Source organism: Acanthisitta chloris, unplaced genomic scaffold, assembly GCF_000695815.1.
Source record: "Acanthisitta chloris isolate BGI_N310 unplaced genomic scaffold, ASM69581v1 scaffold20075, whole genome shotgun sequence".
NCBI classification, from domain to species: Eukaryota; Metazoa; Chordata; class Aves; order Passeriformes; family Acanthisittidae; genus Acanthisitta; species Acanthisitta chloris.
Genome location: NW_008672566.1, coordinates 29,894 through 42,146, shown reverse-complemented (window position 1 = coordinate 42,146; position 12,253 = coordinate 29,894). Strand labels below are relative to the sequence as shown.

Below are 12,253 nucleotides of genomic sequence, written 5' to 3'. Positions count from 1 at the left end.
CTAGATGATCTGTAAGGTCCATTCCAACCCCTAAATTCTATGATTCTATGATCCTGGCTCTATTTGAGAGATTCCTCCTGTTGGCTGATACAGTAGACATCAGTAGCTTCAGAAGCTTAAAAATCACTTCCACAATCTTTTTAAACTTGTAAATCTTGGTACATATTCTTCACAGAACAGCCATGTGTTTAACACCTGCAGCTGAACTTAGTAAGGGTTGTTTGGTTTAACTCTTTCGAAAACTCCATGGAGAGTTTAGTTCGAAGTGTTGGATTTAGCTTTGAATATCATTGCAGGACTCTTGATTCCTTCTCCAGCCTCCAATAGAATAACATTGTTCTTCTCAGATTTATTTGCTGCTTTTCTTTTTGTCTTACACCACAGCATGAGGTAAACTTTCTGTGTGGTGCTCAATGTGTAGCTTGGCCATGGCTTGATTAAATGTGTGAAGTGATTTTAGTTTTTTGAGCCACAAGGCTCTGTGCATCAAGGCCACTTGCCATTAGCGTAAGTGAATTGGGAATTTAGTGCACACATGTTTTATCAAATTTGGACATTCTTTTGTTTCCTGAAGTTACTATGGAACTGCGAGGTGGGTTTGGTTAGTCTGGAGAAGAGGTTTGGGGGTGACCTCATGGCTCTCTCCAACTCCCTGACAGGGCTGGGAGAGAGGTGGGGCATGTCTGTCCTGCCACGGCTGCAGGGAGAGGAGTAGAGGGGAATGGCTTTGAGCTGACCCAGAGCAGAGTCAGATTGGATGTTAGGAGAAATGTTTTCCCTGTGAGGGTGTTTAGGCACTGGAATATTGCCCAGGGAGGTGGTGGAGTCACCAACCCTGGAAGTATTTAGGAGGTATCTGGATTTGACCCTGGAGGATCTGGTTTAGGGGTTCCAGAAGTGACAGGTTAATGGTTGGACTCGATGGTCTAAGAGTTCTCCTTCAGCCTTGATGATTGTATGATTCTATGCTAATGAAGGAAAATGTACCCCAAGATACAAAGAACACACCATAGCACAGAATTGATAAATAAGATACAAGGGTTAAAGAGGAATGACAGTATTTATTTTATTTACAGGAATGCGCCTAAAATTATAGAGACCTCTGGAGTTCATTTTCAGGTGGGAATGGTTTGTAACTCTTTTGTTTATGTTAATATATGTGTGTCTTGGTAATTAATCCTGAGAAAAGCAACAAGGAACAGTGACTTTTGAGTACAGCTTTTTGATTTGGCAGTTCCTTGAAAGGTTTTATTTTGTTAAGCAACTTTTATTTTGGACTTTTTTGGGAAGATCCGGTGTCTCCATAGCTGTCATTTTCTTGCCTTCTTAGCTATAAAGTGTTGGCATCCTCCCTTTATTGCGTGCAGTATGTTCTTCTGCATGCAGACTATTAAACCCCCTATCTTCAGTGAATTGAAAGCAGTGTCTGCACACAGACTAATGTTCCTTGTGTCACTGCAAGAAATACAAAGTCTTTATGCTACCAAGCCATGAAATCTCCTGTTTAATTTCCTAGGTGACATCCTGTTGGCTGAAAACACATTGAAAGGAACTGAAATTTTATATGCCACATATGACTGCAATAAACTTCTCGATAACTACAGTCCTTTTCTTTTCCTTTTCCCCTCCCCAAACAGGCAATGTATGAACATCTAGGAGAGTTGCTTACGGTCTTGATCACTCTAGATGAAATAATTGACTACCATGCCACACTGAAAGATCATTGGACCATGTATAAGAGGTGTGTCTTTGATGTGAAAATTACTCCCACAGCATAAAATATAAATGTGCTTTTGTCTTTGTTCCAAGACAAAGTCACAGTGAGAACACAGATTTTGGTAGTCTCAAGAGTTTCCCAGAAATTTCAATGAAGAGCAGGTCTAAGCTCCCACAGTGTCTTTCTAACAGCACCAGTAAGATTTTTAAGTGCTGAATGTCACATTTTCAGTGCATGGTAAGCGTTAATAGTTCTGGGGTTTAAAGTATATTCAGTCAGAAAGACTCCCTGTCCGTAATGACCTTGAGGATTTAAGAAAGAATGCTGTCTCATGTAGAAGCTGAAGAGCCAACAGTTAAAGTCAGTCAAATTAGTGGAATAATTACTGCTTCATTAAAAAGCTAATGAAATGGGAGTTATTCAAATGCAAATTGCTTATGCAGACCTGTTTTTTTCTTGTTTGAATTTCGGAGTTACTGCAGGGTGCAGGTGTGGGCAATGAAAATATCAGGATGTAATAAAACTGTGATCATGTTTTACCTGTGTTGTATGTCTATGTGCCACATTACTCCTTACAGGCTACTAAAATCTGTCCATCACAACCCTTCGAAGTTTGGGATTCAAGAGGATAAACTGAAGCCATTTGAAAAGCTGCTTTTAAAACTGGAATGCCAGTTACTTGATGGAATGATATTTCAGGTAATGAAATTGTTACTCCTCTGTATGAGGGGGGGAAAGTGCTGCATTGAAAGCAACACTCTGTTTAGAATAGTTGGTTTGTTTGTTTGTATTTTGATTTTGTTCCAGTCACAGCAATGTGTGAATTTGGCCCTTGTATCTGTGCATGACGGGGAAAAAAAGGCTCTATTGAAACATCCTTCCTTGCTCTTCTCATGTGTTCAAACTGTGCCAAGCTTTGAATGGCAGCAGTAAACGCTTACTGTTTTGCTGAGTGAGAGGAGCACAGACAACTGCGCATTAGGACTGTGCATTATCAGGAAGTCTGTTTTTGTCCACCTGTTAGTGAGCAGATTTACACAGCACAGGTCACTTTACTTGAGCTGCAAATTGGTCTCCTCAGTCATGTTTAAAATCAGCGTGACACATTTCTAGCACATGAGACAGGTACCTCTCCTTAGCCACTTCAATGGGGCACAGACCCCTGGAAACATGGAAGTGCACAGCTGGATGAGCAGGATTATTGCATCTTCAATGCAGTTAATTTAAATGTGTTCATACAAGGAGCCATCTTTATGTTTTTTGGAGAAGTGTGTATTTGAGACACTGGAATTGGATTTTGAGGCCTAGTGGGCAGAGGATAGCATTGCTGAGTCTGGTCAAGGCAGGGTCAGTTGCTCAGTTTTTGCCATTAAATGACATAGAGAAGAAGGTTTGTTTTGTAAAAGCCTTTGAAAGGGAAATTGTAGGTAAATAATTAAGCACAGTGTGGCTTATTCTTTCAAAGGACATTGCTATCAGCTACGTATTTTTCATCTATATCTCCCTAACGTTGCATTAGTCTAAAGACTTACTTATATGTGTGAGATGTCAGCAGGATTTGACTGGGATTCATTCATAGAATCATAGAATTTAGGGGTTGGAATGGACCTTACAGATCATCTAGTCCCAACCCCCTGCCATGGGCAGGGACACCTCCTCACTAGATCAGGTTGCTCAAGGCTTCATCCAGCCTGGCCCTGAACACTGCCAGGGTCAGGGCAGCCACCACATCCCTGGGCAACCTGGGCCAGTGTCTCACCACCCTCACAGGAAAAAACTTTTTTCTCACATCCAACCTAGACTTTGCCTCCTTCGTTTGAACACCCCACCCCTTATCCTATCATTGCAGTTCCTAACAGAGTCCCTTTCTGGCTCCCTTGTAGGAGATTAAGTGCAGGAAGTTTCCCCTCCTGTCCTGCAAATGCTTCTTCCTTCCTAGCAAAAATACATTACAGCTGTCCTTAAATGCAATTCCATTAAAGACCTTTCTAATATCTTTAGGAAATATGAAATGTGTCAATATTTTTTTGAGTATTGTGTGGGTTTTGGTAGCTTTATTAAACTGCCAGCAGTGTTGTGCAGTTTTATGCTATGAGATCATGAACCACATCTTTCAAGTGACTCGCACGATCTTGTTTCGCTAAAGAATAGTTAGGAACATATTATAATGTAATGATACAAATATGCCTCTAGTTTCTTAGCGCTAGCACATCAAGTGGCTTCTGAAAGGAAAATATGACGTAAAATGGAGGTTTGAATGTCAGGTATAAGAGAGTCTTTTACACTTTCTGTTGTGCTTCAAAATGTAAGACTTGCTTTAAGTTAATCCTAAGTCGATGTGCACTTACCATAGTCTCTTGAATATTCTTTTGAGGTCATTATGCTTTTTATCCCCTTTTTTCTCAGGCCTGTATAGAGCAGCAGTTTGATCCTGTCAATGGTGGAGTGTCCGTGTCGAAGAACGGCACATTTGCTGAAGAATTTGCTCATACACTTCGCACGGCTTTCTCCAGTGTCGAATCTAAACTTGGTAATGTAGCTCATGCTTTTCCTGCCAGCTACATCCTTTCTGAAATTGTTTCTGTTGTTTGTCTGGGAATAAACTTCACCAAAGGTGTATTTATGCAGGTGAACCTTCAGAGATTGACCAGAGGGATAAGTATGTGGGGATCTGTGGCCTCTTTGTACTGCATTTTCACATCTTTCGGACCGTGGACAAGAAGTTTTACAAGTCATTGTTGGATGTCTGTAAAAAGGTGAATGCTTTATTCTTTGTCAGTAACTTAAGAGGGGAAATGAAGTAGATCATTTTCTTAGTTGCATAGCACAGATTTGGGAACAGAAAGAACACACAACTTACCAAAAATACCAAAAGTCAAGAAGCAGAATTATGAATTTTCTACTTGTTATAACTTCCTCCCATAATTTTCTTCTAAAGGTGCTCTAAAACTTTGGCAGTCACAAATGATTTGAAATTGCCCTTAAAACATTTCTTCTCAAGGTCAACGTGGCACTGAGGGCAAAAAGCTGTTCGAGTTATGAATACTCTGGTGGTAAATAAATGCTGTAGGTTTTGACCTTACCTATAAACAAGTATTCTGGAAGAACTCTAAATCCAAAGGTGATTGGGACTTTTTCATTTCCGGTGATGTTAAGAAATTATTAAATTCTCTATACTATTTAGAATCACTGAGGATGGTAAAAACTTTTCCTGTGATGTCCTTGATGGACTTCTAGGGGAGAGACCTTTATGAATATGAATGAAACACTTTGTAGAAAACAGTTTATAGAATCATAGAATTTAGGGGGTGGAATGGACCTTACAGATCATCTAGCCCCAACCCCCTGCCCTGGGAGGGACACCTCCTCACTAGATCAGGTTGCTCAAGGCTTCATCCAGCCTGGTCTTGAACACTGCCAAGGTCAGGGCAGCCACCACATCCCTGGACAACCTGTGCTGATGTCTCACAGCCCTTAGAGTAAAAAACATTTTTCTAATATCCAACCTAGACTTTCCATCCTTCAGTTTGAACCCATTGCCACGGTAGGGTTGGACTTGATGGATTTGGAGGTCTTTTCTGACCCAGTTGGTTCTATGATTACCCCTTGTCCTATCATTGCAGTTCCAGTTGTGCAGAACTAAACTGAACTGTGTGTTTTGACTTACTCCCCAAACCCCTTTTTCTCTTCGTCCCAGGTACCAGCCATTACATTAACAGCTAACATCATTTGGTTTGCTGACAACTTCCTGATTCAGAAGATCCCTGCTGCTGCCAAGCTTCTAGACAAGAAAAGTTTCCATGTAGTTAAAACACAAAGGGAGAACTTCCTACAGCAGAGGGCACAGTCACTTACCAAGTATGCTTCCTACTTCTTCGTGGGGCTCTTTGGCAAATAGTTTTTAAGCATGTGGGTGTCTTAATTCAGTGCACTAACATGTTGTGTAGTGCTGCTCGGTGGTGTTAATCACCTTCTCCAATTCACTGCAGCAATGTGTGTGTGTGTTTAGTGTTGCTGCAACAGATTTTGGTCAAAACTAAGCTCCTGTATGACTCCAAAATGATTATGTTCCTGGCAGTTCTGAATGTTTGTTTCAGTTATTCTCTTCCCATAATTTCAAATTCTCGGTTTTTACTTAAACTGATGTCTAGTATTCTGGAGGTGCTTTGGTTTCTGTTAGGGCTCTCTGCTTTCTGTGTTTATGGAGGTAAGTTGCTTGTAGACTTACAGTGGACTTTTTCTCTGCTTGGTGATATTTTCTTTGCAAGCATTTCTTTCTTTGGGACTGTTTTTATTGCTTGTCTAATGGTTTTTGAAATTACCTGTATTCCAATAAAGCTTCACTTGTTTTGTGCTCTGCATGTAGTTTGCAGCTCAATCCCTTCTCATCTAAGATCATAGAATCATAGAATTTAGAGGTTGGAATGGACCTTCCAGATCATCTAGTCCCAACTCCCTGCCGTGTGCAGGGACTCCTCTTCACTAGATCAGGTTGCTCAAAGCCTCTTCCAGCCTGGCCTTGGACAGCGCCAGGGTCAGGGCAGCCACCACATCCCTGGGCAACCTTTGCCAATGTCTCACCACCCTTAGAGTAAAAAAACTTTTTTCTCACATCTAACCTCAACTTCCCCTCCTTCAATTTGAACCCATTTCCCCTTGTCCTGTCATTGCAGTTCCTAACACAGAGTCCCTCTCCAGCTCCCTTGTAGGCCCTTCAGATCTTGAAAAGTTGCTCTGAGGTCTCCACACAGTCTTCTCTTCTTCAGGCTGAACAGCCCCAACTTTGTTAGCCTGTCTTCACCATTATGATTAATATAAGGTTGAGAAAAACATCTAGATATTCAGACATTTCATGGAATCATAGTCATTTAGCTTGGAAAAGACCTCTAAGATCATCAAGGCCAGCTACTAACCCAGCACTGCCAAGTCCATCACCGAACCATGTCCCTAAGTGCCACGTTGTGCATCTTCTAGATACCTCTAGGTATGGTGACTCAGCTCCTTCCCTGGGCAGCCTGTTCCAATGCTTGGCAACACTTTCAGTGAAGAAATTTTCCTAATATCCAGTTTAAACCTCCTCTGGTGCAACCTGAGGCTGTTTTCTCTTGTCCTGTCACTTGTTACCTAGGAGAAGACACCCGCCCTCACCTCATTAAAACCTCTTTTCAGGTAGTTGCAAGTGATGAGTTCTTTCTTCAGCCTCCTATTCTCCAGGCTGAACACCCTCAGGACTTATGCTCTAGACCCTTCACTAGCTTTATTGCCCTAATTTGTACATGCAATTTTGAGGCTGTTGTAATAAAATCCAGGTTTTAGCATCTGTGGATTTGAATTGTGCCAGTAACTTTTCCTTGCTTCTTTACAAATCCTTTCTCTGCCTTTGATAGTTGAACCTTTGCCTCACATAGGAGCACTCCTTGAAGTTACTTTTTGCTAACATAATCAATGACGTGGATATGCTCCCTTTATATCTGCTGCAGTAAGTTGTATTGCAGTGTCAGAGTTCTGTAGCAAGGAATAAAAAGATTTATAAAACTGAACTCTATTTAATCATTTAATTAGGACTGGTGTCATTCAAGTAGAGAAACTTCCGGAGAGTTGTCACTTGAGAGCAGTCCAGTCTGGCTGTGATGTAATGGAAAGTTATTTGTGCTTGTGTGTATGGGCAACAACAGTTCAAACTTGGATGAAAAAAATTGACAGCAATGTTGGACTTTTTTATCTAGTGTTTAAATGCATTTTCTAGCTGTTTTATTGACTGTGTTAATTTCAAGAAGCGTAACATATGTTGTGCTAAGTGGGGTATTTGTTCTCTTGAAAGACAGATGATTTTTGACTCATTGCGCAGATATAATTGGCAGGCTAATTAATCCTTACCTACAGAGAATTAAAATGTGAATGACAATGCAGGTCAGATACTTTTGGAAATGGTGGGTTATTATTTTGGGGACTGAAGATTTAACATATTTTCCTTGCAAGAATTTTAGTTTTTGAAAGCAAATAAAATCTTCATACTCTGCTTATTTGAAGTAAGCAACACTCTTCGTTTCCTTCTGCAGAGATATGCAGTCATACTATGTTTTTGTGAGCTCGTGGATGACAAAAATGGAGTCTATCTTATCGAAGGAGCAACGCATGACCAAGTTTGCTGAAGATCTCTCCAACCGCTGCAATGTCTTCATCCAGGTATGCAAGTCTTTTAATGCCATGTCCTCATCCAGGTGTGCAAGTCTATCTTTTCATGTGGTGATGCAGCAAAGTGAGGTTTTGGTGTAAGTTGTTGAACAGACTAAGCAATCACAGAAGTTCTGTGATTGTTGGTGTGTTATTTTACCATGTGGGAATTCTTACGGAAGTTAATAAGCACTGGAGACTCTCTTAAGCTAAGGCTTATGCATAAAGCATGTGGGGAAAGGGAATCTAACTTCAGTGGCTAAAACTTTGGGTTTTTCCCATGACTTAGGACATTTAGATGTGAGAAGAAAGTTTATTCCTGTGAGAGTGATGAGACACTGACACAGTTGCCCAGGCGTGTGGTGGCTGCTCTGACCCTGGCAGTGTTCAAGGCCAGGCTGGATGAGGCCTTGAGCAACCTGATCTAGTGAGGAGGTGTCCCTGCCCATGGCAGGGGGTTGGGGCTAGATGATCTATCAGGTTCATTCTACCCCCTAAATTCTGTGATTCTGTGCCATGTATGAGACAAAACAGAGAGGATTTAATCAATTGTCATGTTTGAATATTAACTTTTTTTTTCTCCCTCCTTGTATTCATTTTATTTTCAGGGTTTTCTTTACGCATACAGCCTTAGCACCATCGTGAAAACTACAATGAACCTTTATATGTCAATGCAAAAACCTATGACCAAAACCTCAGTGAAAGCTCTGTGCAGACTTGTGGAACTTCTGAAGGTAGGTCACTACATGGAAATCATTTGTCTCCTGTAGGACATTACAGAGAACATTGGTCAAACAGTTCATATTAAAAAAAACCCAAAAAACTGAGATGGGAAATGTTTTTGCATGTATGACTTGTTGCTCAAGATTGGTTTGGTTAGACAACAGAGATTTGGGAGGCTTCTAGCTGGCTTCCTTAGTTGATATCAGTGGACAGAATGATTAAGGTTGGAGGGGATCTCCAGGGATCATCTGGTCCAGCCTACCTCTGCTCAGGCAGGCCCACCTAGATCCAGTTGTCCAGGACTCTGTCCAGATGACTTGATATCTCTAAGGGTGGAGTCTCCACAATGTCTCTGGGCAACCAGCCTGTGCCAGTGCTCAGTTACCCTCACAGTATGAAACTGTTTCCTGATGTTCAAAGGGAAATTCCAGTGCTTCAGTTGTGCTCATTGCCCCTGATCTTGTTACTGAGCACCTCTGAAAAGAGCCTGTCTGTCTTCTTTTTGACTTCCCTTCTGGTATTTATATCCATTGATCAGATCCCAGTCCAAGCCTTCTCTTCTCTGGGCTGACAGTCTCAGCTCTCTCAGGCTTTCCTCAAATGTGAGATGCTCCAGTCCTGTATTTACCTTCATGACCCTTGGCTGGACTGTCTCCCCTGTGTCCCTGTCTCTCTTGTACTAAGGAACCCAGAACTGGATCCAGCACTCCAGGTGTGGCCTCACCAGTGCTGAGTAGACAGGAAGGGTCATCTCCCTCAGCCTGCTGGCAAAACTTTGTGTGATGCAGTCAAAGCTACCATTAGCCTTTGCCAAGGACATACTGCTGCCTCCCATTCAACTTTGTGTCCACCAGCACCCCCAGGTCCTTTTCTGCCCAGCTGCTTTCCAGCTGGGTGACTCCCAGTATCTACTGGTGTGTGGGGATTGTTCTTCCCCAGATGCAGGACTTCACACTTCTCCTAGTATTCCTTCCAAAAGGAAAATACTCTGCTTTGGGAGAACTTGAGAAAGCAGTTGGCGAATGAAACTGGGAAAAAAACCCAAACCAAAACCAACAAAAACTTAGAACATCCTGAAACTTTTTTATGCTCTTGAATAGTTTGATTTTTCTCAGCTGCTAAGGGTTAATTGCAACTGCTACTAACAGTACATTACAAAGTGAGAAGAGTCTGTCTTTGGCAGTGTGGAGGAGTCACCCAGCATAAAGCCAGATTCTAAAGGCAACAATTTCAGTAACTACATGAACTGTTGTGTTTTGGGGTTGACTTCAGGCGATAGAACACATGTTTTACCGGAGAAGTATGGTTGTGGCAGACTCTGTGACACACATCACTCAGCATCTGCAGTATCAGGCTCTTCACTCCATTGCTGTAGCCAAGGTATGTAATCTGAGTTCTAATAATTAATCTTCCTATCTAAGTGTTAAAAAAAACCTTAAAGTATTTTTCTTTTAAAATCTCTAGTGTAATGCTCTGTTGTAATGCACAGATAGATAAGCTTTCCAGCAGCTCAGAGCTTCTCCCTAGAAAATTATGCAGTGCAGATGGTTCTGTTTTTTGACCAAGAATGATTTGTCTCTTCCTCTAAACTGCTGCATCTCTTGTCGCGTTCTTCGTGTTTTCTTTTTAGTTTTTATTTCTGGTGATCTTCACAAACTGACCTTTTCTAATGCACACTGATAAAGCAATCTGTGGCAGGTCTAACCAAACCCTTTTCTGCTTAGCAAACTAGCAGTGCATGATGCCTTACAGGAGTCTAACATGGGCATAAATTCATGATTTCACTCTGGGGTGAAATGGCTTCTTTTGCTTATCAAATATTGAATCTTGGAATTCTGGGTAAATGAGATTTTAGTATACCTGTTCTGATGTATTACTGATGATATTTATTCTTTCATTACACTCAGTATCAGAATTACAAAGGATGAGTGCTATTGTTATCAGTGCAGCTACTACATTTCCCTTTTATTTGGCTGTAATCTCAATTTAGGTATATGGCATCTCTGTTTTCTAGGGTAAGCAACAAAAAAATAGTTGCACTTCTAAAGAGTATCTGTAGATAGAAAAATATATATATATGCAGGAGTAGCATGATCTGAAGTTCCAAGCTTCAAAGCTACTAAGAAAAACTGTATCTTCAAACAGTTCCCATGTATTTAGATAATTTTCATATCCTTTTCTGTAGTTGTGTGACAATTATTTCTGTATGCTAAAACTTGTGCATTGAAGGACAGCAAAGACATCTGTGAAAAATTCTTGATCATAGAATAATAGAATTTAAGGATTGAAATGGACCTTACAGATCATCCAGTGTCAACCCCCCCTGAAATATTGATATTTTTTCTACTTGTCAGAAAATATATAAAAGGCAAATGTAGGTAAATGGAAGGATCCAGCAGTGCTGTTCTAAGTGGTGTAAAGTATAAAGCATATAGCTAACAGCTTTAGTATGCAAGGTTAGGAGCTTCATACTGAACACACTTTTTCAGGACTAGAAGATCACAGAACCATAGAATAGAATCAGCTGGGTTGGAAAAGACTTCAAAGATCATCAAGTCCAACCCTACTGTGGTTACTAGACCATGGCACTAAGTGCCACATCCAGTCTCACCTTAAAAACCTCCAGGGATGGTGAATCCACCACCTCCCTGGGCAGCACATTCCAATGCCTGATTATTCTCTCTGTAAAAAATCTCTTCCTAATATCCAACCTAAACCTCCCCTGGCAGAGCTTGAGTCTGTGCCCTCTTGTCCTCCTGCTGGTTGCCTGGGAGAAGAGACCAACTCCCACCTGACTCCAACCTCCTTTCAGGGAGTTGTAGAGGGGGAGAAGGTCTCTCCTGAGCCTCCTCTTATCCAGGCTACACTGCTCCTCACAAATACATCTGTGGCTTCAGCTTCTTAGCCAGAAGATTTGAATTCCTTCATTTGTTTATGCAAATGTGTTTGCACTTAGTCTTTCTGTGAAATTAGCATTTTTAGAAGAGTTACAAGCTGTCATCATTACCATGTTTCTATGTCCTGTACCTTTTCAGCTGTAAACTAGATTCAAAGTGTCACTTACATGTACCTCAGAACTAAAATTGGCAGTGCCAATTGGCATGCCACAGTAGGGTTGGACTCAATCTTTGAGGTCTTTTCCATCCTGGTTGTTTCTATGCCCCTTGCACAGTATTTGCATGCTGTGTGACCTAACCTGTTTTCATGTTGAACTGCACATATTCCAGGTGTATGGATAAGCAACATCAGTGAATTGACATAGTGCGTGACTCTGGATTCAGTTAGTTCTGTTCACAGAACATAATTTGGTTGAAGAAATACTTAATTTGTGACAAGTTTATAAGCTCTGGAGAGAAGTAAGCTACTGCTTTTGGGCTTAGGTAACTTTTCTCTGAATTTCTGTGTCTTTCTGTCATCAAGAAAAGAGTAATTTCTGATAAAAAGTACAGTGAGCAGCGCCTGGATGTCCTCTCTGCTCTGGTGTTGGCTGAGAACACCCTTAATGGACCTAGCACAAAACAGAGGCGACTGATTGTTTCCCTTGCACTAAGCGTTGGAACACAGATGGTAAGTGTCCTCATTGTTCCAGACCTTTACGTGTTTGGTGTAGGATCTTAGAAAGTAAACCTTGTGGGTTTT

At 41.2% G+C, this 12,253-nt stretch overlaps 1 protein-coding gene across 1 annotated transcript in view; it reads left to right on the top strand.

The window, feature by feature from the left end:
- The window catches only part of KIAA1033 (KIAA1033 ortholog), a gene marked incomplete at its 5' end in the record, with an annotated part of 38,477 nt that overhangs the window by 8,427 nt on the left and 17,797 nt on the right, over positions 1 to 12,253 (top strand). Inside the window, 10 exons of the mRNA XM_009074580.1 lie at positions 1,077 to 1,119; positions 1,638 to 1,741; positions 2,296 to 2,416; positions 4,124 to 4,247; positions 4,346 to 4,473; positions 5,415 to 5,575; positions 7,777 to 7,903; positions 8,500 to 8,625; positions 9,887 to 9,994; positions 12,035 to 12,181. Of these exons, the coding sequence (XP_009072828.1) occupies positions 1,077 to 1,119; positions 1,638 to 1,741; positions 2,296 to 2,416; positions 4,124 to 4,247; positions 4,346 to 4,473; positions 5,415 to 5,575; positions 7,777 to 7,903; positions 8,500 to 8,625; positions 9,887 to 9,994; positions 12,035 to 12,181 (1,189 nt within the window). The remainder of the gene's footprint in view (positions 1 to 1,076; positions 1,120 to 1,637; positions 1,742 to 2,295; positions 2,417 to 4,123; positions 4,248 to 4,345; positions 4,474 to 5,414; positions 5,576 to 7,776; positions 7,904 to 8,499; positions 8,626 to 9,886; positions 9,995 to 12,034; positions 12,182 to 12,253) is intronic.